This window comes from Chiloscyllium plagiosum, unplaced genomic scaffold, assembly GCF_037043375.1.
Source record: "Chiloscyllium plagiosum isolate Xiang-an unplaced genomic scaffold, Cpla_swu_hap1 HiC_scaffold_17, whole genome shotgun sequence".
Classification (NCBI taxonomy): Eukaryota; Metazoa; Chordata; class Chondrichthyes; order Orectolobiformes; family Hemiscylliidae; genus Chiloscyllium; species Chiloscyllium plagiosum.
The window spans coordinates 6,140,354-6,166,601 of NW_028270155.1; the positions used below are offsets into that span (position 1 = coordinate 6,140,354).

The 26,248-nt window shown below is 43.0% G+C and overlaps 1 protein-coding gene across 2 annotated transcripts; it reads left to right on the forward strand.

Moving 5' to 3' along the window:
• On the forward strand, window positions 1–24,975 carry tk2 (thymidine kinase 2). Of its 2 annotated transcripts, XM_043706539.2 has the most exons (10): window positions 13–169; window positions 1,190–1,233; window positions 13,389–13,463; window positions 15,732–15,785; window positions 16,728–16,817; window positions 18,099–18,172; window positions 20,441–20,529; window positions 22,600–22,679; window positions 23,871–23,951; window positions 24,568–24,975. In XM_043706539.2, exons 1-10 carry the CDS (start codon window positions 70–72, stop codon window positions 24,664–24,666), a joined length of 786 nt encoding a protein of 261 aa, XP_043562474.1. In that variant the 5' UTR covers window positions 13–69; the 3' UTR covers window positions 24,667–24,975. The 2 variants fall into 2 exon arrangements, with proteins under 2 accessions (XP_043562475.1, XP_043562474.1); XM_043706540.2 differs by lacking the exon at window positions 23,871–23,951 and having other exon boundaries at window positions 1–169.
• The last annotated feature ends 1,273 nt before the right edge of the window (window positions 24,976–26,248 follow it).

Below are 26,248 nucleotides of genomic sequence, written 5' to 3' on the forward strand. Positions count from 1 at the left end.
CAGAGGTTTGAACAGGTTCTTCCGTTTTGCAGCTGATGTAGATTGTGAGTGTGTGTAATTGCTGCTGCTATGCCTCTGGCCGTGCGGGGACTTCTCGGGGTCTCTGTCCGCTGCTGCAGTTACTTTCACCGCCTGGTGCCCAGGACCCGGAGCCGGCCGGGCTCCGCAGGTAGGAAGCACACAGCTACATTGTAACTCCCAGGGATGCACCGTTAGATACATTTACAATCCTCTGGCCTGAATGTTAGATGGCTAATCATTTCAGACGTGCCTCATTTAATGCCCACGTTTTGGAGTTTTTAGGGTGAAATCCCTCTTTAGATTATTTTCTAACTTCCCTTTTTCTTGTTTAAAATGGACTGACACCTCCTAACCCTTTGCTGGGCCCCTGGCTTTCTCCCTGTGACCGCCACTGGGTCGTATAGCTGTGTGTGTGTTTTTCTCTCGCTTTCTACGTTTCTGTGCATCATTGCTGGATTCCTATTGCTTTGTGTGTTTATCTCTCTCTGTCTCAACACTAGGTCCCTATTACTCTGTGTGTGTCTCACTGTCTGCATCCTCGCTGGTCATTCTGTCTCCCTGTTGCACCCATTCCGGCTCTGTTGTCTGTCCTTTTTTGTCTTCATCATGGCTCTGGCTCGGCCAGCATTTACTTCCTATCCCTAATTGCTCAGAGGGCAGTTCAGCCTCACTCTCATTGCTGTGGGTCTGGAGTCATGTGTCGGCTGGACCAGATAAGGTGGAGTTTGCTTCCCTAAAGGACAATAGTGAACCAGATGGGTTTTTCCTGACAAATGGCAATGCCATGTTAAAATCACACACATGTGAGTGTGGAGAATAAGATTATAAGACAAAATCTTATTCTCCACAGCCACCAGATGAAGGAGCAGTGCTCTGAAAGCTAGTGCTTCCAAATAAACCTGTTGGACTATAACCTAGTGTTGTGTGATTTTAACTTTGTCCACCCCAGTCCAACACCGATGTCTCCAAATCATGACAATGCCATGGTCGTCATTAGATTCTTAATTCCAGATCTTTTGTTATCAAATCCAACATTGCTGTGGTGGGATTCAAATCAGAGTTCCCAGAACATTACCTGGGTCAACAGTCTAGTAATAATACCACAAGGCTATTGTCTCCCCCTTTTGTTCTTTTACTCTTTTAATAATGGACTTCCTTCTTTTCCTAGCTCGACTGTACAGCAATAAATCCAAAGAGGTTGAGAAGTTGGTGGTATGTATCACAGTATTGGCTGCCCCCTAGTGATGAATATATGTGTATTGTACAGAAGCTGACTTAACTGTTAGAACATTACATTGCAAATGTAATGTATTTCAGACCAGCAAAAGAACAAGAATGGGCTCTTCCATAATTTTCCTGATTCAAGGTAGGTGAGGGTTTACAGTGTCATAGTAGCTGCTTATGAAAGTTTCCCTTTAGCTGATCCCAGTAAGTTTATGCGTAATGTAAAACAGCTAGCAAGGTATTTTTCTCAGGGTTCAGGACTGAATACTGTAATCAACTGTGATGAAATGTCAGAGTCCCAGAAAAACAAATTGAGGAACAGCAGAGAAATTAGGGGAAACTAAGATCCCCAATGATGTTGAATCTGAAAGCTGACCTGAGGAGGATTGAACGTCAGCTTGGTTCAGTTTCTCTCATCCCTGTGCAGACAGCTGTTTTAAGTTGTACATCCAGGAGTTGAGCATGTGACAATGCAGGCTGCAGGAATATGGGACTATTGTATTGTAAGGTTTATGCTTCTGAACAAAGATGTTAAACTGAGATTTTATTTTGCTGCCATTTTGTCCGATAACACAGCTCAGAGAATAGCAGGGAATTCACTCCCATCTTCCAGGTAACTTGCCTTCCTCAATAAGAGGTGTTATGATTCCAAGTGGTGATGATATTGGACAGGGCAGACCCTTGAATAAAAATCTGACTAGACAGATCATCTGTTTATGAGAGAAAATGAGAACTACAGATGCTGGAGATCAGAGTTAAAAAGTGTGGCACTGGAAAAGCACAGCAGATCAGGCAGCATCTGAGGAGCAGGAGACTCTTCATCAGGAATGTGGATATGGGGTTCTGTTTTTAATTTGGTTAGCATGGTGGTTACTTACTGAAATGTATTCACACAAGGCTGCAGATGTTCTTAAATGACAGCGTAAGTTTATTATACAAAAGTGTTTGGACAACACATCTATGTTTGTGGACTATGTGAAAAATTGTAAGATATTGGACTGTTTGGTCACTTTCCAGATTAAACAGGGTTTTCAACCAATGGAGAAGGGAACTCATGTGGTTCCTTGGAAATGAAATCAATAATTTGATGTGAGTTGTGATCTCCCTGCCAGTTACAGAAAGACAAGGGACTTTGGAAAATCAGCCAAGTCAATCGCTTATGGAGCTGAGAGGTGTGGTTTGTTGCCCTTAGCTTTGGAAGAGACTTATGTGGCCTCTGTACTGAACGTTCCCTCAACCTCTTTCTGGTTTTGGCTTCTGTTTCAAAGATCGAAGGAATCAGAAATAATAAAACTTCCAAAGCTTGGAGTAAAGCTACAATGTTTCTGTCCCCTTCTGTTGGTTGAAGAAATTGGGAACCTGGTAAAGCTTCCACGTTGCAGTGTTTGTACGACCTTGTAAACTGTGAGAAGCTGAACTGTGGCCACTTGGAATAGTTTGCTTGGAAGTTCTTCCATTGGTCAATTTAGTCAACAAGAAATCTGTGTCCTGTGAAAATTAGTTAACTTGTTTGTTTTGCAAACCGTTGCCTAATAAGGGTGTTTTCTTTTGTCTTTTTTGAAAAGATAATCTCGACAGAGTCCTTCTGTTTTGTTATGTGTGAGTTCATTTGCGTTGGGATTAAAATTGCTCAGACCGTTGAGCGTAGGAGTTGGGACATCATGTTGAGGTTGTATAGAACATTAATGTAGCCACTTCTCAGTTACTATGTACAGTTCTGGCTGTCCTGTTTTAGGAAGGATTCAGAAAAGATAAATCTTTTGTTGGAAGGACTCGAGGGTTTGAGTTCTAAGGATAGGCTAGGATTTTTTTCACGGGAGGGTAGGATGTTGAAGGTTGAACTTGTAAAAGTTTATAAAATCATGAGGGGTATAAATAAGGTGAATAGCAAGGGTTATTCTCTAGAGTGGGGAAGTCTAAATCTGGGGTGCATATTTTTAAGGTGAGGGGAGAAAGTCCCTTCTAAATCTGAGGGGCAATTTTTTCACACACAGGTGATTCATATGTGGAATGAACTGCAGGAGTAAGTAGTGAATGCAGGTGCAGATACAGCATTTAAAAGGTATTTGAACAGGATACATAAATAGGAAAGAATAGAAAGATATGGGCCAAATGCAAGCAAGTGGGACTAGTTCAGACTGGAACACTTGGTCAGCATGGGCGAGTTGGACCGGAGGGTCTGTTTCTGTGCTGTATGACTTTCTAACTCTCTCACTGTATAAGGTGGGTCGCTGTTCTAATTGTGAATCATAATTTAGATACTGGCAGAGAATTTTTGTTATGCATAGCATTACAAAAGAGAAAAAAAAGTCAATTTTACTGATTAAATCAAAACATTTATACCAATGGTGCAGCAAAACAAAATGTCAACCTGTTTCCCAACCCTAACCTTTCACAGATACTCAATTCCAGAGAAATTTCACTCCCATTTTAACTCTTTAATTTAACTGACTCCTTCCATTTCTTTACTTTGGACTATATAGTTTCACAATTCCTTTCAAAGTCTGTTGAAGCCTGCACAGTCCTGATAGCTGAAACGTTTCATTCCTAATAACATGCTCTCCTAGCTTAGAAGCTTCACAAACCGAAACACTTGGTAACTGGTTCCCTGAACTAAAAGATTAGATTAGATTAGACTACTTTTAGATTACTTACAGTGTGGAAACAGGCCCTTCGGCCCAACAAGTCCACACCAACACGCCGAAGCGCAACCCACCCATACCTCTATATTTACCCCTTACCTAACACTAGGTGCAATTTAGCATGGCCAATTCACCTGACCTGCACATCTTTGGACTGTGGGAGGAAACCGGAGCACCCGGAGGAAACCCACGCAGACACTGGGAGAATGTGCAAACTCCACACAGTCAGTCGCCTGAGGCGGGAATTGAACCCAGGTCTCTGGTGCTGTGAGGCAACAGTGCTAACCACTGTGCCACCGTGCCGCCCACAAGCTTGATTCTTTTGCTAGAAGAGTCCTTTCTCCTTTCTGAACTGAACTCAAAACCAAACATAGTGGCTTTCTGGTGTATTGTAAACTCAAAAGTATAAACATTCTATCCATCAACACTTCAGGGGTACTGCTAGGCACTTGAATGAAGTCACATATTTTTTGGAATTGATACATTTAGGTCACTGTTCCATATAACCTTCTGACTTTTTTTCTTTTAAATACAAATGTATCAGCATAATATATATTGTACACTTTGCATTACACCCGCTCCAAAGAAAAAATGGAAAGGCATTACTAAATTCCTGTTCACTTTCTCTGATTTTTTTCATTATCATTATATGTTGTGTAAACAGAAGTACATTTAGATTAAACACAGATTTTCATAACAGCCATGTTGTCCCTGCAAGTCCAGTTTGTTCACAGATTTGGTTTCATTAATTTCTGTTGTTGACAAAGCATTTGCTCTAATGTTGTCCTTACCAGTCACAGGAATGATTTCAAATTGTATGTTTGTAACATTAAGCTTCATTTCTTGTTGCAAAGTATCTCCAAAAAAAGCTGACAGATTCTGGTTTGTATACATGACAAACTTTTAAAATTTGGTCTAACAAATTAACGTTGAGCCAATACAAGAATCAGTGTCTCATTCACTATCAGGTCAAAAATCACATGATACCAGGTTGTAGTCTAACAGGTTTATTTGAATAAACTAGCTTTTGGAGCGTTGTTTCTTCATCAGGTGCGCTGAAAGTTAGTGTTTTCAAATAAACCTGTTGGACTATAACCTGGTGTCGTGTGATTTTTGACCTCGTCCAACCCAGTCCAACACTGGCACCTCCCCATCCTTCTCTATTATTCAGTATTTCTATTGACGAACATTTGGTATTTGTGAAAAATAACTGTCCGTTTGATCCCTTATATTTAATTTTATATTTTAGTCAAACAGCAGGGATACTGATGTCTCTGGCATCAGTAGCCAGTTTGAATGACTTCCTATTATTCAGTGTGACTAAAACCAGTGCAGTAGTTAGCACAGTTTTGAAGTTGTCAAAGGCACATTGCCCTTCTTTTGTCAATTCAGTTTATGCCATTCTTCAGTAAATCTGTCAGAGGAACCATTTCTGCACTGAATTCCGGAATGGAGTCCTGATAAAATCCACTTACGACATTCGCATTTTGACTTGGGTTAGGGGAAATCTAGTACGTCCCTTTATTCCGTTGCTCTGTGCACTATGTGTGAGCTTGTCCTGCAGTGTGGCCCAAATAAATTGCTTTGCTTTGGCAAATTCGCTTTTTGTTAGATTTATGACCAAACTGATTCTTGTAGCCAGTCAAACAGTTTGTTCAAGATGTTCTTGCCAGGTTTGGCTGAACATAGCTAAGTCATCAATGTAAACAATGCTGTTACACTATGCTCCAGTAAATTTGGTTAATATTGGAAATTTGCTGGTCATTTTTTATTCCAGATTGCATGACTTCACATTGGTAAGGTCCATCTGCTGTTACGTAAGCCGATATTTCTTTGCTTTATCAGTAAACGTAACTGCCCACTATTTGTTTTACAGATCACTTTTGGCCACACATTGTGCACATGTACATGTCTAGTTCTTTCAATACAGTCATCTAGTTATGGAATCTGTTATGAATCTGCTTTCCATAACAATTTGACTTTGTGATTATAAATACCAAATCTTTGTCGTCCATCCAGTTTTGACACTATCACAAAAGGTGAGCTGCAGTACTATAAGCATTCAGTGATATCAATATCCATTGCAAATTTAATCTCTTCCCTAAATTGCGCTAACTTCTCTGGATTGGATCTGTAAGGATGCTGTCAAAGAGTGTGGTGCTGGAAAAGCATAGCAGGTCAGGCAGTACCCGAGGAGCAGGAGAATCGATGTTTTGAGCATAAGCTCTTCATCAGGAATGGGAAATGGCCCAAAGGGGCTGAGAGGAAAATGGTAGGGGAGGGTGAGGATGCAATAGGTGGATGAAGTTGGGGATGAAGGTGATAGGTCGGAGAGGAGGGTGGAGCGGATAGATGGGAAGGAAGATGGACAAATGGGACAGGTCAATTTGGCACCAAATTGGAAGGTTGGATCTGGGATAAGGTGGGGGGAGCAGAAATGAGAAGCGTGAAATCCACATTGATACCTTGTAGTTGGAAGGACACAATACTGAAGATGAGGCGTTTTTCCTCCTGGCGTCGGGTGGTAAGGGTTTGGCAGTGGAGGAGGCCTGGGACCTACTGAACCCTCTGAAAGGATCTTGTTTTATGGATAACATGTTCCCAACATTAACCTTATGTACAGTCAAAGATGCTTTTCAGGTGGCCTATTTGTTGATTTATAAGTCTGTAATAGTTTTTTGACTCACTTTGATTTCTCCCCCCACCCACCACTCTCTTAAATTCCAATGAGTATTGCCCCAGTCTATATAATTAGCACCTCCACATTGTTCAAAACTGAAAGAACTGTAAATCAGAAACAAAAACATAAGTTGCTGGAAAAGCTCAACAGGTCTGGCAGCATCTCTGAAGAGAAATCCGAGTTAACGTTTCAGGTCCAGTGACTCTTCCCTTTGAGGGAGGGTCAATGGACCCGAAATGTTAACTTTGATTTTTCTTCACAGATGCTGCCAGAGTTGCTGAGCTTTTCCAGCCACTTCTGTTTCTTTTTTCCACATTATTCAGTCAGATTACTGGAAGATTGATTTTTGAATTTTCAGTTACTGATTTCCTTTCTCAATGGTTCTGGTTTTCACTTCCCTCCCTTTTTTCACTACTGTAAATAAGCTTTTCTCCTCACTATCCACCCTGTCATAATATCTCATTTACATATTAACACAACAAAGTCATTCACTTGATTTTGATTTGATTTGATCTATAATTGTCGCATGTACTGAGATCCAATGAAAAGTATTGTTTTGCATGCTACCCAGACAAATCATATCTCATGTAAGTACATCAGGGTAATAGAACAGAATATAGAATACAATGTTGCAGCTGTAGAGAAGGTGCAAAGAAAGATCAACTTTAGTCTCTGAGAGTCCTGTTCATAAGTCTGAAAACAGTGGGAAAGAAGCTGTTCTTGAATCTGTTGTGTTTGCAAATTTATGTATATTCTTCTTAATGGAAGAAGGTGGTAGAGAGTATAATCAAGGTCTTTTATTATGTTGGCTGCTTTCCCAAGACTTTTCTCCCTATTTTGAGTACCCTGGATCTAAACAATATCATTGAGGTTCTTTTTGCAGTGATGTGTGCTGGTGAACTTGGAAATAGGTAACAATGCAAACAAAAACAATACCATGACCATGTCCTCAGCAACAAGATCCCAGCTATTAGCTGCTTTATCTTCTCCCATTTTCATAATCGAGATGGTTGGCAAATGAGGAGAGATTGAGTAGAATGAGGCTACACTCATTGGAATGTAGGAGAATGAGGGGGCTATCTTATAGAAACATACAAAATTGAGAAGGGAATAGATAGGATAGAAGCAGGGAGGTTGTTTCCACTGGCAGGTGAAACTAGGATTAAGGGGTAGAGCCTCAAAGTAAGGGGGAAGCAGATTTAAGACTGAATTCAGGAGGAACTTCATCCAAAGGGTTGTGAATCTGTGGAATTCCCTGCCCAGTGAAGAAGTTGAGGCTACCTTATTGAATGTTTTTAAGGCAAAGATAGATGGGTTTTTTGAACAGTAAAGGAATTAAAGGTTATGGTGAGTGGGTGGGTAAGTGGAGCTGACTCCATGAGAAGACCAGCCATGATCTTACTGAATGGCGGAGTGGGCTCGAGGGGCCAGACGGCCTACTCCTGCTCCTAGCTCTTACTATGTTCACTCTTCAACTGCTTTTTGATCACCCCTTGAAGTTAGGTTAGTTTCTCTCGGAAACTCAAAGTAAAAGTTGAAAGTGTAGCTCCTGAGCTTTGGTTTATAAAATACCATTTAATCAATTTGTTACATTTCCTCCCCTGATGTCCATATGTCAGTTTTAAAGTACTGAATACTATGGACTCATTAGGTTACACGGGAATTCCATTATCCCAACCACTGGAAATTCCTGATAACAATGGTCAATGGGGAAAAGGCAGGAAAGTGGATGTGTGAAATATCTGATCAGCCATCATCCTATTGAATGGCAGAGCAGGCTTGAGGGGCTGAATGGCCTAATCCTGTTCCTATTGCTTACGGTCTTTATTAATATGCTTATTAAATTTGATTCCACCTTTCCGGTATTCCAGATTGTGGTGGTAAACTGAAGATGTAAATTGTACTATTCCCAAGTTATTCATTAATTCTTTGGCTACTTGTGACATAAGATCAAATCAAATTTAATATTTTTATTTATTTGGTGAAAGTATACCTTGAAAAGATGAACTATCGTTTCCAATATTATTTTGGATGTAAGTTTTTAATGAGGGCACTGCCTCAGGAAACTTGTTCAAGCATATATAATGGTTAGAGGATATTGATTCCCAATCCTAGTTTTATATAGAGGCCCTAGATATCCTGTTAAGACCCTGCTGAACAGTACTTTGAAAGCAGGCATTGGAGTTAAAGGCACAAGTTTAACTGATGCTTGGTGTTTCCCTACTGCCTGAAATAAATGCAAAATTTATTTTCAGGGATAACTTTCAGGGATCTATGTACATGTAATTTTGTAATTTTATGAGCAATTTGCAAAGTTTTGTTATAATACAGATGCATGATGGTCCATTGTAAACTCAGCAGTATAAACATTCCATCCATTAACACTGCAGGGCCCCTGGAGGCATAGAACATTACAGCGCAGTACAGACCCTTCGGCCCTCAATGTTTCGCTGATCTGTAGAACCAATATGAAGCCCATCTAACCTACACTATTCCATTTTCATCCATATGTTTATCCAATGACCATTTAAATGCCCTTAAAGTTGGCGAGTCTACTACTGGTACAGGCATTCTGGATCAGTGGTGCTGGAAGAGCACAGCAGTTCAGGCAGCATCCGAGGAGCAGTGAAATCGACGTTTCGGGCAAAAGCCCTTCATCAGGAATAAAGGCAGAGAGCCTGAAGCGTGGAGAGATAAGCTAGAGGAGGGTGGGGGTGGGAAGAAGGTAGCATAGAGTACAATGGGTGAGTGGGGGAGGGGATGAAGGTGATGGGTCAGGGAGGAGAGGGTGGAGTGGATAGGTGGAAAAGGAGACAGGCAGATAGGACAAGTCCGGACAAGTCATGGGGACAGTGCTGAGCTGGAAGTTTGGAACTAGGATGAGGTGGGGGAAGGGGAAATGAGGAAGCTGTTGAAGTCCACATTGATGCCCTGGGGTTGAAGTGTTCTGAGGTGGAAGATGAGGCGTTCTTCCTCCAGGCGTCTGGTGGTGAGGGAGCGGCGGTGAAGGAGGCCCAGGACCTCCATGTCCTCGGCAGAGTGGGAGGGGAAGTTGAAATGTTGGGCCACGGGGCGGTGTGGTTGATAGGTGCGGGTGTCCCGGAGATGTTCCCTAAAGCGCTCTGCTAGGAGGTGCCCAATCTCCCCAATATAGAGGAGACCGCATCGGGAGCAACGGATACAATAAATGATATTAGTGGATGTGCAAGTAAAACTTTGATGGATGTGGAAGGCTCCTTTAGGGCCTTGGATAGAGGTGAGGGAGGAGGTGTGGGCGCAGGTTTTACAGTCCTTACGGTGGCAGGGGAGAGTGCCAGGCTGGGAGGGTGGGTTGTAGGGGGGCGTGGACCTGACCAGGTAGTCACGGAGAGAACGGTCTTTGCAGAAGGCGGAAAGGGGTGGAGAGGGAAATATATCCCTGGTGGTGGGGTCTGTTTGGAGGTAGCGGAAATGTCGGCGGATGATTTGGTTTATGCATTCCATGCCCCTACTACTCTGAGTAAAGAAACTGCCTTTGACATCTGTCTTAGATCTATCACCCCTCAATTTAAAGCTATGTCCCCTTGTGCTAGCTATCATTATCCGAGGATAAAGGCTCTCACTGTCCACCCTATCTAATCCTCTGATTATCTTATACGTCTCAATTAAGTCACCTCTCAACCTTCTCTTTAATGAAAACAGCCTAAATTCCCTCAGCCTTTCCTCATAAGACCTTCCCTCCATACCAGGCAACATCCTAGTAAATCTCCTCTGCACCCTTTACAAAGCTTCCACATCCTTCCTATAATGTGGTGACCAGAACTGTACACAATACTCCAAGTGCGGCTGCACCAGAGTTTTGTACAGCTGCAACATGACCTCATGGTTCCAAAACTCAATCCCTCTACTAATAAAAGCTAATACACCGTATGCTGCCTTAACAACCCCATCAACCTGGGTGGTAACTTTCTGGGATCTATGTACATGTACACTGAGATCTCTCCGCTCATCTACACTACCAGGAATCTTACCATTAGCCCAGTACTCTGCATTCCTGTTGCTCCTTCCAGAAATGAATCACTTCACACTTTTCCGCATTAAACTCCATTTGCCACTTCTCAGCCCAGCTCTGCAGCTTATCCAAGTCTCTCTGTAACCTACAAAATCTTTCGGCACTGTCTACACCTCCACTGGCCGCCTTATCATCTGCAAATTTACTAACCCATCCTCTATGCCCTCACCTAGTCATTTATAGAAATGACAAACAGCAGTGGCCCCAAAACAGATCCTTGTGGTACCCCAATAGTAACTGAACTCCAGGATGAACATTTCCCATCAACCACCACCCTCTGTCTTTTTTCAGCTTGCCAATTACTAATCCAGACCGCTAAATCGCCCTCAATCCCAAGCCTCTGTATTTTGTGCAATAGCCTACCGTGGGGAACCTTATCAAATGCTTTACTGAAATCCATATACACCACATAACCACTTTACCCTCATCCACCTGTTTGGTCACCTTCTCAAATAACTCAATAAGGTTTGTGAGGCATGACTTACCTTTCACAAAACTGTGCTGACTATCCCTAATCAACTTATTCCTCTCTAGATGATTATAAATCCTATTTCCTTATAACCCTTTTCAACACTTTACCCATAGCCGAAGTAAGGCTCACTGGTCAATAATTACCAGGGTTGTCTCTACTCCCCTTCTTGAACAAGGGAACAACATTTGCTATCCCCCAGCCTTCTGGCACTTTTCCTGTGGACAATGATGACATAAAGATCAAAGCAACTTGAGTGCAGTCACATGCTTACTATTGTACTTGGCCACTGTTCCAAATGACCTTCTAATTTGTTTAAATTCACAGAACTGACCTAAAGCCCTCTACCTCGATTTCAACATCCAAATCCCAAACATAATATTTATAGTATAAACCTTTCATCTCACTGAACACAATATTTTCAGCAGACAACCAAAGCATTTGGCATGTCTGTTTATAGTGGCCTCTGTTGAATTTACTCATGCCACTCCCCATATTTTTCCCAATTCCCTGTAATGTTTGTTTTTCCTTTCCAGATGATGATCCATTTACCTTTTTAAAAGTGCAGCATGTCTTGCCACATGCTCAGACATCTCATTTCAGGATCTAGCTCTTGTCTGCATGGAAATGTTTTTGTTCCTGTTGTCTTTGCTTCTTTTGCCAATCACCTTCAAACTGTGCCCTCTGGTTCCAGATTCTATCACCAGTGGGAACAGAATTTCCATATTTCCAGATACCTTTGGATATCTACTTTTGGATACTCTCATCAGATCTCCTACTGCGCTTCAAAGAGAAGAGACTTAAAAAAAAATTTTTTTTTAATTGATTTGTGGGACTTTGGCATCACTGGCTGACCAGCATTGATAGCCCATCCCAATTTGCCTTTAACCTTCACATCTCTACATCTTCACTCTGTCCACGGGACTGGATTAGTATTGCCAAAGCAGATGTTATTAAGTCCTAATAGTCCACACTCATTCCCATTCACTCCTCCTATTTTACAGGATCTCAATGATGACATGCGCTGTCCAGTCATGAATAAATTGCTGCTGTTTGTGGGAGTTTGCTATATTCAAATTGAATGCTGCATTTCTGACATTGGAACACAACATGCTTCAAAGGTTCTACAGCACTCCCTGCAGATGTGCGGATAATGTCTGAATTTTGTACTGCCCTGTGTTTTAAGGGTCACTCTCGTTGGGCTGGGATCTGAGCAAGACTCAGCAAAAGCTGGTTTCAAGACTTGAGTTGCAATGCTTCTGAGGTATCATTGACAACCTAAATATCATTCCAGCCCATGGATCTGGAAAAATCACAGAGAAATGTGGGGCGGCACGGTGGCTCAGTGGTTAGCACTGCTGCCTCACAGCGCCAGGGACCCGAGTTTGATTCCAGCCTCGAGTGACTGTCTGTGTGGAGTTTGCAAGTTCTCCCTGTGGGTTTCCTCTGGGTGTTCTGGTTTCGTGCCACAATCCAAAGATATGCAGGCCAGGTGAATTGGCCATGCTAAATTGCCCATAGTGTCAGGTTCCTAGTTAGGGGTAAATGTATGGGACTGGGTCTGGGTGGGTTACTCTTTGGAGGGTTGGTGTGGGCTTGTTGAGCTGAAGCGCCTGCTTCCATAGTGTAGAGAATCTAATCTAATCTAATCAAATCAAAATACAGGGACAAAAGATGCAAGCATGTTTTTTAATAATATTTAAATATCTGTAAACTAATCTGCAGTAAGCAAGACTGTGACTGGGATTTGGAGAGTTAATCCTACTTCCCAAAGTTTATCCCTTATTCAGAGTCTCAAGGGAAAAATCAGATGATCTGATTCTTTTCACACTTGCTGTTGTGTGGAACTTGTTTTGCCTGTCTTCACTAATGTGATTTCCTATTTTTATAATAGTAACTACACGTCAAAAAATGCTTCATTGTTTGGAAAGTGTTTTGTATGGTCCGGTGGTCATTGTAAAATGCTGTTTGCTAAGTGTAATTCTTTTCAACTGCACCACCCTCCAAAAGAAAAGCAGATGTGCGGCTAGACCAGGACAGGGTTGGTAGAGTTTACACGCGCACTGGGTGTGATAAAATGATTTGCTGCTCCAGATAAGGCCAACTTCCAGATGATGTTCTTGAACACTATGCCTAGTTAGCCCGTTCTGATACACTTGCATTTTGTGAGCTGAAAGGGAGATCGAGATCAATGGGCACATATTCTTAATTCTTCCAGATTCCTCTTAGATTTAAACCTTAAGTAGAGAATGATTTGCAGAAGAAAACAAGAGTTTCATCTACCTTTATATTTCTTTTCAGATTTGTGTTGAAGGGAATATTGCGAGTGGGAAGACGACATGCCTGGAGTACTTTGCAAACTCGTGCAACATTGAGGTAAATGGAGGACTCTGCGATAAGTTTTTAAATTCATTCTGGGAATCTGGGCATTGCTGCTGTTTATTGTTTAAGCCTTATTGCCGTGAGAAGACAGTACTGGTATCCCCCGCTTTTCGAATGTTTGCTTTACGCCAAGTCGCTTCTAAAGAAGGCCTACATTAGGACTCGTTTTCGCTAACTGAAAGAGGATTTTCACTTCTACGGAAAAGCACGCGCAGCGAGAATGGCATTGCTGAGTGCCTTCCCCAGAAGTGTTAATAGGTAACTCTCTTCCTCTCTCTCCTACACCCCAGTCTCCCGTACCACCCTCCACCCCAACCAGCCTAAGGTACCATCATCACCACCACCATGTCTCAGCCTTCCAATGTGCTCACTGTCTTCCCAATTCTGGTAAATGAAACTCCACTGTACATACATTATTTCTACTTTAAATAGGCTGTGTATTTATCATATCATTCCTGCTTTTACCATATGTTAGTGTTAGTTTAGGTTTGGGTGTTACGTGGTGTGATTTGGTAGGCTATTTTTTGGATCTGGAAATGCTCAAATTTTTTTCCCATCTAAATGAATGGCAATTGCTTCTTCACTTTATATCATTTGGCTTATGAAAGGTTTCATAGGAACGCTCTACTTTCCAATAGCAGGGGGCACCTGTATCAGGAATACTGAGAATCAGTTCAATCCCTGTGATCATTCTGGTAATGGTTTGAGACAGCTGGGGTGGCTTGTCGGCTAATAGCCCTTATGAGAACCTTTCAGTGGACCAAACCCTGTCCACGTCACTCCCACTCAACCCAATCCCAATCAAACTCCTTCTCACTCACTTCCATTGTCCCAATCCCAATCTGATGTACTCCTCCTTTTAGTATTGCTGTAAGGAACTTGGGTAAAGAAATTGCTCCTGAATTCCCAGTTGGATCCATTGGTGAATTTCTTGTGGTTACAGCCTTTGGTTTGATCATTTCACTGGAACAAAGGATTTGATTTGCTATTCTGAGGAAGGATCACCGGACCCGAAATGTTAACTTTGACTTCTCTTTACAGATGATGCCAGGCCTGCTGAGCTTTTCCAGCAACTTCTGTTTTTGTTTCTGATTTACAGCATCCACAGCTCTTTCAGTTTTTAATTGATTTGCTATACCTGAGTGAGTCTGTAGGATCTCTCCAAGGGATAATATCTCCTTTACCAATAGTCCATGTTTCATTTAACCAATCTAACACAAGAGTTCCACTGTTGAAAATAACTGCTTGACAAATGTACTGAGACTGGTGAGCAGTTTATTTGATTTTTTGTTTCCATGTATGAAGGAATTCAACCAACACCATTCTGACCCCCCCCCCCCCACCGTTTCCTATAGAAACTTTTATCTAAGATTGATCATGTTCAGTTTTGAACTTTCTAGTGAAGCCCCAGTGCCAACATGTTGTTTGTTTTGGAAAGGGTGCTCTGCTGCTCCTTGAGTGGAGAACTCTTCCTGGCCTCACCTCCTAACCTCAATTGTAAGCTTACAGCTCCTTATTTAGGACTCTTCACCCCAAAGAAAATACCTTCTCTCTGCAGTAACAATTCTTTCAACTCCTTTCAGTCATTCAAAGTTTGTGCGAAGATTTGTAGCTCGGATGCTCGTTGCTGTGGTTCTGTTCGCCGAGCTGGAAGTTTTTGTTGCAAACGTTTCGTCCCCTGGCTAGGCGACATCATCAGTGCTTGGGAGCCTCCTGCGAAGTGCTTCTTTGATGTTTCCTCCGGAGGAGGAAACCACTATAAACACCGGAGGAAACATCAAAGAAGCGCTTCACAGGAGGCTCCCAAGCACTGATGATGTCGCCTAGCCAGGGGACGAAACGTTTGCAACAAAAACTCCTTTCAGTCATCTTTAATGACATCCTATAGATGGCCCTTTAATATTGTGTACTCAGTGGATGATAAACATAGTCTGTATAGTTTGTCTTTCTGTTGTTAATCTGACAACCCAGGTATCTTTCGGGGAAATCTGCAATGCACTCACTCCGAGGCCACTACGTCACAAATACGTTTGTCTTGATAGTGATTATGGAAATGTCGTTCTTCTTTGCATTCCTATTGGTAAAGGCGATCTTATCCCTCCTATTGGTAAAGGCGATCTTATCCCTCCTATTGGTAAAGGCGATCTTATCCCTTGGAGAGATCGTACAGACATATTCAGGTATAGTCAGACTTCTCATGCCCCATTATTGAGGTCCCACACTGTCTGTTCTTTTTAAAGATGTTTTTCTGTCTCTTGGCAGGCCCTGACAGAGCCTGTGCCAAAGTGGAGGAATATTTGGAACCACAACCTGCTGGTAAGACCAAGGACTTTCACTTCCAAGGTGCAGGTAGTAGGATCAGTTTGTGAGCTTTTGGAGGGGAAGGGTCCAGACTTTCCGAGGGGGATCGGATTGAGCTCCATGTCAGATTGTAGGCTCTGCATAGGAAAGATGGAAAGGGTTCCACAGTAATGTAGTTCAGGGAGGTACTGGTGATGTGGAAACTTTGGGATACAACTGAATTGGGGCGGGGGGAATCTTGGGATACACTGCAGACAGCTTTGTAGACCAGAGCTCACAAGCTCTTCCACTGAAAGGATCAAGGGCAGCAGGCACATAGGAACTCTGTCACCTCCAAGTTACCCTCCATCCTGTCTTGGAAATATATTGCTGTTCTATCCATTTGGTTGAAATTGTTTTGTGTTCAAATGAGTATCTGTCTTGCCTCGATCTGGGAGGGAAAGTTGATGATATGCCTGGTTAAGAAATGACTTGATGACTTAGTAATAGACTTTGATCATCACTGTACAGACTTGTCATTCCTTTCTGTGGACATACCGACTGTAGCGACCCCTGGGCCTACTCCTGCTCTCCAGTGTCAGTGAGTCACTAACCCCATCAATCCTGGGGCGAGCAGCACAATGGGATCAAATTCACCATCCACACTGTGGCTGCTCAGGAAGAAGACCCATCTCTCCCTAGAGGGCAGCAAGGGCTGAGCAATAAATGCCAACTTTACCGTGATGCCTGCCACCCAATAATGGTCTGTTTTACTTTGGGAGGGTGGGGTTAATCCACTCACCGTTCTCCTCGTGCTCAGTTTTCCAATCACGAACCCTGAAGCATGTTACAGCAACAACAGAGAGGTTGAGCTTGTCAAGGACAAGGTAGCTGAGCAGTAATAACTCATCGCCTGAATGTGCCATTGGGAAACTGGACTTCCAAGGTGTATTCATGCCTAAATAATTTTGTTGGCAGGCATTGATGTATGAAGATCCCTCACGGTGGGCGATTACTCTCCAGACCTATGTCCAGCTCACGATGTTACAACAGCATATTCTGCCTCAGGTACACACACTGAACAGAAAATAAAGTGTCTTCATTTTAAAGAAGAAAAGTAATTGTCTGCACTGAAAATTAATACGTTTAATCTTGTATTGGACCTTGTTTAGAGCACACTTGGAGTACTCTGCTCAGTTCCTTGATCTGCAGATTACAAAAAGGAGACTGTAAACAAAGGAATTGACTTGCAGGGACAATCTTAGAATTGAGAGATTGTAACTATTAGAAGGATTGAAGAGGCTGATGCTCTTTTCCCTAGAATAAAAAGAACTGAGAGTTGATTTAAAGGTGCTCTTTAAGGTTATGAAGGCGTTTGAAATAGCTGACAGGGAGATATGTTTCACTTGCTAGGGTAAGGTCCAAAATTTGATATAGCCTCTTTTTTTTTTAAGAAAACCCAGTAGGGAATTCAGGAGAATTTTCTTTATCTCGAGAGTGGTGAGAATGTGGAACATGCTCCCACAATTAGCATCAAAACATTTAAGAGACCCTAACTAAACATATGCATGAATTACAAAAAGCTAGCATCCAAATTCAACGGATAATAGGGAAGGCAAATGGAATGTTGGCCTTTATTTCAAAGGGAATTGTGCTAAAATTATACAAGGCACTACTGAGACCACGGCTGGAATACTGTGGACAGTTTTGATGCCTTTTCTAAGGAAGACTATTCAGGCATCAGATGCAGTCCAGAGAGGGTTCACTAGGATTATACTGGGTGTGAAAGGACAGTCTTATGAGGAGACTTGAACTCATTGGGGTTTAGAGGTATGAGAGACGACGTTATTTAAACATACAAGGAGACTTGACAGTATTGATGTGGAAAGGTTGTTTCCCCTTGTGAGAGAATCCAGGACCTCAAAATAAGGGTCAACCCCACCTTAAGGCAGAGATGAGAAGGAATTTCTTCCCTCAAAGAGGAGGGAATCTGTGGGGTTCTTTACCACAGAGGGCTGTCGAGGCTGGCTCATTCAGTATACTCGAAGCTGAGATAGACAGATTTTCAATCGTTAAGGGAGTCAAGGGTCATGGGGAAAAGGCGGGAAAGTGGAGTTGAGGATGATCAGATCAGCCATAATCACATTGAATGGCGGACCAGACGCATTGGGCTGAATGGCCTGCTTCTGCCCTGGGATTCTGAGGTAAAAAGGTGCAGAAAGTTATTTTAATCAATTTAGCTGAAACAGGGAAGATGCTTATGAAAAACGCTAACGCTGGTGTACAGCTGTGGGGCCCAATTGCCTGTTTCTGATCTGTACATTCTCTGTGATATTTTGTCTTTTGAAGACCGTGCCGATCCGAATGATCGAGAGGTCAATTTACAGCGCAAAATACGTCTTTGTGGAGAATCATTACCGAAGGTGAGCATTGCTGGTTGTGGCCAACAAAACAAACTCTTGTTTACACTCTGATTCACCATTCGACTTGACAGGAATCTGCCTCCTATAATCCAGGGAAGATGACCATGTTTGTTCTTTAATTACCTATAATACCGACTTTCAAGTAGCTGAAGACTGGGAAAGAGCTAAGAGAGGAGGGTAATACACTTTGGAGACTGGGTGATTGAATATTGATCTTGCTAAAATGTGTAATACAATGTTTTCTCTAAGATTAGTTATTAACCTTCGTACTCAAACTCAATAAGGTCCATCCCAACTCTTCTTATCTCCATTATCTCCTTCAAAGCTCCCAAACTCTGTATCCCTCCAATTCTGGTCTCTAAGAGTATTGCTCATTATGCCTGATTGCACTTCAGAGTGCTACGTTGATTGGTAAAGCATTCCGCAATGTGCTGAGGATGTGGAAGGTGCAATATAAATGGATGTGTTTCTTCTTCATTCCTTTGTTGGTGGCAATGGCTTCAGTTGCTTGGGCAACCTCTAAACCTCTTTGTCTCCCGAAAACCTTTCTCCACTTGCCTCACCTCCTTCTAAGATGCTTTTTAACACCTACGCTTTGATCAAGCCCCATTCACCTGTTCTCACATGCCTCAATGTCAATAAATCTAATCCAGATGAAGTATTCACAATAGCAAAGGATTCAGATCACAGGTGGAAAATTGCAATTTTTGTCAGTTATTTTCAAAAGGAATTAGTTGCCTGAAAAACCAAACATTCCAGGACGTTGTGAGGGAGTAGGAGCCTCGCCTAAACTGTTGGCTGAGGAGGAAAACACCAGCACAGATTCAATGGGCTGAGTGGCCTGCTTCTGACTCTGAAATGATGAAGTAGCTATCTGCTGATTAGCAATCAGCCCTGAAATTAAAGGCGACCACTGCCTCCTTCTTGTGGGGCAGTGGTAGAATCCCTATCCCTGGACTGGGAGGTTTGGGTTCAAGTCCCACCTGCTCCAGAGCTGTGTGACAACATTTCTGAACAGGTTGATTAGAAAAAATAGTTTAAATAAAAATTTAAGGAAAAAAATGTAGGTGTCAGCTCCCCCCCACCCACCACCTTCAATGGGCTTTGTACCTAAACTAATCAATCGGAAAACATGGTGATTTACTGCAGATGGGGGGAGAAAGAAAGATTTTCAGTTGTGTGTAGTGCACTTCATATATATTTTTAAAAAATGGTCACAGTTGGGAGGTGTAGTGGACAGTGAAGAAGGTTACCTCAGAATACAACAGGATCTTGATCAGATGGGCCAATGGGCTGAGAAGTAGAAGATGGAGTTTAATTCAGATAAATGTGAGGTGCAGCATTTTGGGAAAGCAAATCTTAGCAGGACTGCTGCCTGACCTGCTGTGCTTTTTCAGCCTAATCTAGACTATGATCTCCAGCATCTGCAGTCCTCACTTTTCCCTACTTAATGGTAAGGTCCTAGGGAGTGTTGCTGAACACAGAGACCTTGGAGTGCAGGTTCATAGCTCCTTGAAAGTGGAGTTGCAGTAGATAGGATAGTGAAGAAGGCATTTGGTATGCTTTCCTTTATTGGTCAGAGTATTGAGTACAGGAGTTGGGAGGTCATGTTGCGGCTGTACAGGACATTGATTTGACCACTGTTGGAATATTGCATGCAATTCTGGTTTCCTTCCTATCGGAAAGATGTTGTGAAACTTGAAAGAATTCAGAAAAGATTTACAAGGATGTTGCCAGGGTTGGAGGATTTGGGCTATAGGGAGAGGCTGAACAGGCTGGGACTGTTTTCCCTGGAGCATCAGAGGCTGAGGGGTGACCTTATCGAGGTTTATAAAATCATAAGGGGCATGGATAGGATAAATAGACAAAGTCTTTTCCTGGGGTGGGGGAGTCCAGAACAGAACTAGAGGGCATAGGTTTAGGGTGAGAGGGGAAAGATATAAAAGAAACCTAAAGGGGCAACTTTTTCACACAGAGGATGGTTGTGTATGGAATGAACTGCCAGAGGATGTGGTGGAGGCTGGTGCAATTGCAACATTTAAAAGGCATTTGGATGGGTATATGAATAGGAAGGGTTTGGAGGGATATGGGCCGGGTGCTGGCAGGTGGGACTAGATTGGGTTGGGATATCTGGTCGGCATGGACGGGTTGGACTGAAGGGTCTGTTTCCGTGCTGTACATCTCTATGACTCTATGACTCTTATAGTGCAGCGTAAGTGTCCATACGTGGTGGAACAGTGAGTAATATTTATCTTTTGCCCTATTCAGTTCCACTATGCCAGCTGTGGATTATGCCGTGCTCACCGAGTGGTTTAATTGGATCGTGGCGAACATCCATATTCCAGTCGATTTGATTGGTAAGAGCTGCTAATTGACATGGGGGAGGACTTTTAATGCAATGGGAAGCGAGAGGGAGGTCTGGGTCATTCCTACAGACAGAGTGGATGTGTTCTCCAAAGTGGGAACCGGGTCTGTTTGGTCTCACCAAGTAAAGGAGACTGCATTGTGAGCAGCGAATGCAATAGACTGAGAAGCAAATAGACTGGGCCAAAGGATGTACAAGTGGAATGGTTTTTCATCAGGGAGATATGTTTGGTGCTTTGGAGAGTGAGGAGGGAAGAGGTGATTGGCCAAGGGTTCACCTTATATGATTACACAGGAAGGTGCAGTAGGGGAATGAGGAAGTGTTATGAGTGATAGAGGAGTGGACCAGGATGTTCTGGAGGGAATGGTTCCTGTGGAATGATGATCCAGATGGGAGGGGAGGATGTGTTTGGTGGTGGCATCCTGCTGGAGGTGGGAGAGAACGATCCTTTTAATGTCGAGACTGGTGGGCTGGAGGTGAGGACAGCCATTGTGGTTTAGATTAGATTAGATTACATTACATTACAGTGTGGAAACAGGCCCTTCGGCCCAACAAGTCCACACCCACCCGCCGAAGTGCAACCCACCCATACCCCTACATTTACCCCTTACCTAACACTACGGGAAATTTAGCATGGCCAATTCACCTGACCTGCACATCTTTGGACTGTGGGAGGAAACCGGAGCACCCGGAGGAAACCCACGCAGACACGGGGAGAACGTGCAAACTCCACACAGTCAGTCGCCTGAGGCGGGAATTGAACCCGCTGTGAGGCAACAGTGCTAACCACTATGCCACCGTGCCGCCCCCACTGGAAAGGAAGAGAAAAGGTGAGGGCAGGAGATCGATTGGACATGACTGAGATCTGTGCCACTCACAATGAGGGATGGGAGGGGGAGTTCCTTGGTTAAAGAAAAAGAAGGACATGTCAGAGGCAGCCTGGCAGCATACAGCATAGAGGGAGAAACTTGGAAAATAGAATGGAGTCCTTGCAGGCAGCAGGGTGTGAGGAAGTGTAGTCATGGTAACTGAGAGGTTCGGAGGGTTCATAATGGACATTGTGGACAGCCTAGCCCCAGAATTGGAAGCAACAAAGTAAAGGAAGGGAGGGAGAGAATTGGAGATGGACCACGTGAACATGAGAGAAGGATGGAAATGAAAGCAAAGTCAATGCCATTAGGGAGGATTTCCAGGACTTTGACCCAGTGGCACTGAAGGAACAGCGATATATTTCCAAGTGAGGGTGGTGAGTGGCTTGGAGGAGAACTTGTTCCCACGTATCTGCTGCCCTTGTCCTTCAGGATGGAAGTGGTTGTGGGTTTGGAAGGTGCAGGCTAAGGATCTTGAGTGAATTTCTGCAGTGCATCTTGTAGATGGTACACACTGTTACAAAGCATTGGTGGTGGAAGGAGTGGATGTTTGTGGATGTGGTGCCAATCAAGTGGGTTACTTTGTCATGGATGGTGTCAAGCCAGTTGTATTGTTGGAACTGCACCCATCCAGGCAAGTGGGGAGTATTCCATCACACTCCTGACTTGTGCCTTGTAGATGGTGGACAGGCTCTTGGGAGTCAGGAGATGAGTTGTTCAATCCCATATTACTAGCCTTTGACCTGCTTTTTTAGCCACCGTATTAATATGGCTAGCCCTGTTCAGTCAAGTGTAATGGATGGTGGCAGACAGGATCATGGGATTGAGACCATAATCAGGTAAACAGTGATCTTATTGGATTGTGGAACAAGTTCTTAGAACTAAATGGTTGCTTCCTGTTCCCAAGTCCTACTTTCTTATTGCTGGAAAAGGGAGATACAGAGGGACAGGATCAAGCACAATTGTGATGCCCTTTGTGGTGGAATTTCTCACTTCCTTTCTAGTGAAGAACATTGGGTGTGGATATCAGTTGTCCTCGGTACCATTGCAAGTGTGCACTTGCTGGAGTCTCGACGCAGCTCAGGTCTGCAGTGGGAAGAGACTAGCCGGGGTGGCGGTGTGGTTGGCAGTTTAAAAGAACAAAAAAGCCACATTTTGCAGGATCCTAACATCTCAACCTCATTCCTCCTCAGTGTATCTTCAAACCACTCCAGAGACCTGTCAGGAGAGACTGAAATCCCGGTGTAGGACTGAAGAGAAAGTGATTCCCTTAGTGAGTATGAACATGCACAGGGGTTTGGGTCAGGTCGATGTGAAGGGCATTTGCTTTGGTTCGATACTTCCTGACAATGGCTCATCCTCACTTATTCATTTATCATCATCATTTGTATCAATTGTCAGCGATCAGACATAGGGGAGGTGGTGGCAGAATGATATTGTCAGTGGACTATCTGTGATCCAGATGTCACGCTAATGCTTAGGGTTACAGGTAGCCGATAGAATTTAATGTCCATGAAACCATTATAAGAATACATTGGAGAGAGTGCAGAAGTGGGCCAAGCTCAGGCAAGTGGGACTGGTTTAGTTTGGGAACATGGTCGGCGTGGACTAGAGTCATAGAGTAATAGAGATGTACAGCACGGAAACAGCGTGCCAAGCCACTCACCACCCTCACTTGGAAATATATCGCTGTTCCTTCGGTCTAACCCGTCCATGCCGACCAGATATCCCAACCCAATCTAGTCCCACCTGCCAGCACCCGGCCCATATCCCTCCAAACCCTTCCTATTCATATATCCATCCAAATGCCTTTTAAATGTTGCAATTGTACCAGCCTCCACCACTTCCTCTAGCAGCTCATTCCATACACGTACCACCCTCTGTGTGAAAAAGTTGCCCCTTAGGTCTCTTTTATATCTTTCCCCTCTCACCCTAAACCTATGCCCTCTAGTTCTGGACTCTCCGACCCCATGGAAAAGACTTTGCCTATTTATCCTATCCATGCCCCTCATAATTTTGTAAACCTCTATAAGGTCATTCCTCAGCCTCTGACGCTCCAGGGAAAACAGCCCCAGCCTGTTCAGCCTCTCCCTATAGCTCAAATCCTCCAACTCTGGCAACATCCTTGTAAATCTTTTCTGAACCCTTTCAAGTTTCACAACATCTTTCCGACTAGTTGGACCGAAGGATCTGTTTCCATACTGTGTGATTCTATAAACGATTATATACGCTATTATTTAAATGATTCTATAAGTGATTTACAGGAATGATTCCATGAATGAGAAACTTCAGTGATGAGGCAAGTAGCAGAAAACAATTGATGCTTAGAGTCTAGCTCATGAAGGACTTGGTACCTACTGGGATAGGGAGAGTTGGAGGAGAGGGGTGAGTTTGGAAATTGGGGAGGAAAATTACTTCAGTTTTGTGCATTCCTCTCACTGTTGACTGTGTCCAATTTTGTCAGGAGTATTTAGAAGCTCTTCATCAGCTTTATGAAGACTGGCTGATCAGAGAGACCTCCTTCACAGTACCTGCCCCTGTGCTGGTGAGCAACTTAACTGGAAATGATATTACTAACTCGTGAGTCGCAAGAGGTAGGATTGGATCTGATGTAATAATGAGGAGTGGGGTAGAGATGGTTACAGTGACTCGTACTGTAATAAAAGGTGGATATGGATTATTGTAATGGTGATGTAATGAGGGCTGGCTGTAATGGCTGGTGTTTTAATAAGGGGCAGAGTAGATATGGCTGTACTGGTTGGTGTTATAAGGAGCGGAGGGGTAGAGGCAATTAGATAGCTTCTATTGTAATGAAGGGTCGAGATAATTTGAATAGCTGATATTGTAATGTGGGGTGGAGTGTAGATAATTGTAAGAGCAGTATTATGAATGGTATGGATAATTCCGGTAGCTGGTATTGTAATGAGGGGTAGAGATTATTCGAATAGCTGATATTGTAATAAGGGGTAGAGATTATTTGAATAGCTGGTATTGTAATGAGGGGTGGAGATAATTAGGATTGTTGGTACTGTAATGAGGGGTGGAGGTAATCATGGTACTGTAATGAGGGATGGAGATGGTGTTGAACGAGTATTATCACAGACTTGATCCTCAGCTGGTGCTGTGTATCCTTTGCTCATTGTTTGAACCGTTTGTTCTAGGTGATCCCTGCAGATCATGATGTTCAGAAGATGCTGAAACAGTACGAGGACCAAAAGGAGAAGATTCTGTATTCCTTTTGCAAAAGATCTTCTACATGAAAACTACATATAACTGGATGATCAATAACTTAAACCTTTCACTGTACAATGAATACTGTACCACCAAAACTGTTAGGTACCATTTGCCATAAGCTCCAACTTAGAGCATTTTGAACCAGCTGGAACTAGTTCCAGTTAATTTTTTTCACGGGGTGAGGGCATCCCTGGCTAGGGCAGCATTTGCCCATCCCAAATTGCCCAGATGGTATCAAGTGTCAACCACATTGCTGTGGGTCTGGAGTCACATGTAGGCCAGACAAGGATGGTAGATTCCTTCAGCAATCAGCAATCATTAGACTCTTAATTCCAGATTTTTATTGAATTCAAATTCCACCATCTGCCATGGTGGGATCGAAACCTGGGACTCCAGAACATTACCTGGGTCTCTAAATTAACAGTCCAGCGATAGTACCACTAGTACCACTGACTTCTGGAAGGTTTTGAGGACAGCCCGAAAGAGGGATGGTGCAGGATGGAAAGGAAGATGGTTTGATGGTAGTTTAGTTGTGTTATTGGAGGTTTAATTATGAACCCTTGTCTTGCCGACACTGCCATTGGCTGACTTCATGCTCCAATTTGGCAGTGTTGTGGCTGTTACTTGTGATTAGAATGGTTCTCTGTCTGCTACTTTCCCGTTGCTATTCCCTGACCTTTGGGAATGTTACATTCCACACTTATTTATATGATGGGACAGAGGAGGACGATAAGTGATTCATGCATTCTTTAAGTAACGTTGTTCGGTTAAGCAGCAAGCATTATGTTTATCATGTTTCTTTATTTAAATCAACAAGAAATTACCAAAATAAGTTCAATATTTACTTAAAGTGCAATCTGGAATTTACAGAAATTGGCCATTTGGCCCAACTAGTCAGTGTTTATTCCATGTTTACTTTGTCCCAGTTTGTCTGTCTCCCCTTTGTGTAGGATAAAGCACGAAAAAGCTCCGTAGATTACAAAAATCAGACCGTTACACAAAATCTTTAAACAATCTCAGCTGGGTATAATGTGTCTTGAGTTTTGTTTTTATGTTATACTTTAGTCATGAGTTTTGGAGAGAGTATAGAATTAATAAGCGTTCAAAAGGCTGAATTCTCATAATTTCTGCATCTGAATAGCTTCCTGCAACATTCTGTGCTGTTCTGTAAACTCCTTTCCTTGGGATGCTACCAGAAATGATGCAGTTGCAGGTATATGCTTTGGCTGAGATGCTGGGGATGAGTCGGAGAAGATGAATCTTAAGAGGAGATTTAATGGAGGTGGTTTAAATCGTACGCTGCTACAGTGGAGTATTTAGAGCAGCCGTATTTTCAATGAAGATTGGAGAATGGCCGGGGTGGGGGAGGGATGCACAGGATCCAAGTGATTGGCAAAAGAGGACAGAAGGAAAAGCTTTTTAATGCACAGAGTGGTTAGGATTTGGAAAGCGGTGCCTTACAGTGAGTACTTGCAGCAACTTTGGAAAGAGAATTGGATTAAAATGTGAAAGAGGAAATGGTTGTAGGAACATTGGGCAAGTAAGTGAATTGGATGCATTGGGTTGCTTTTTAAAGCAGCCAAACGCAGACTAGATTTTGGACTAACA

What these genes read in the sequence shown, in the direction of transcription:
- tk2 (XM_043706539.2), top strand. Translation starts at nt 70, where the DNA reads ATGCCTCTGGCCGTGCGGGGACTTCTCGGGGTCTCTGTCCGCTGCTGC. An exon ending in CAAACTCGTGCAACATTGAG is followed by an intron (nt 13,464 to 15,731) that starts GTAAATGGAGGA and finishes GTCTCTTGGCAG; the next exon opens with GCCCTGACAGAGCCTGTGCC. An exon ending in TTTGGAACCACAACCTGCTG is followed by an intron (nt 15,786 to 16,727) that starts GTAAGACCAAGG and finishes TTTTGTTGGCAG; the next exon opens with GCATTGATGTATGAAGATCC.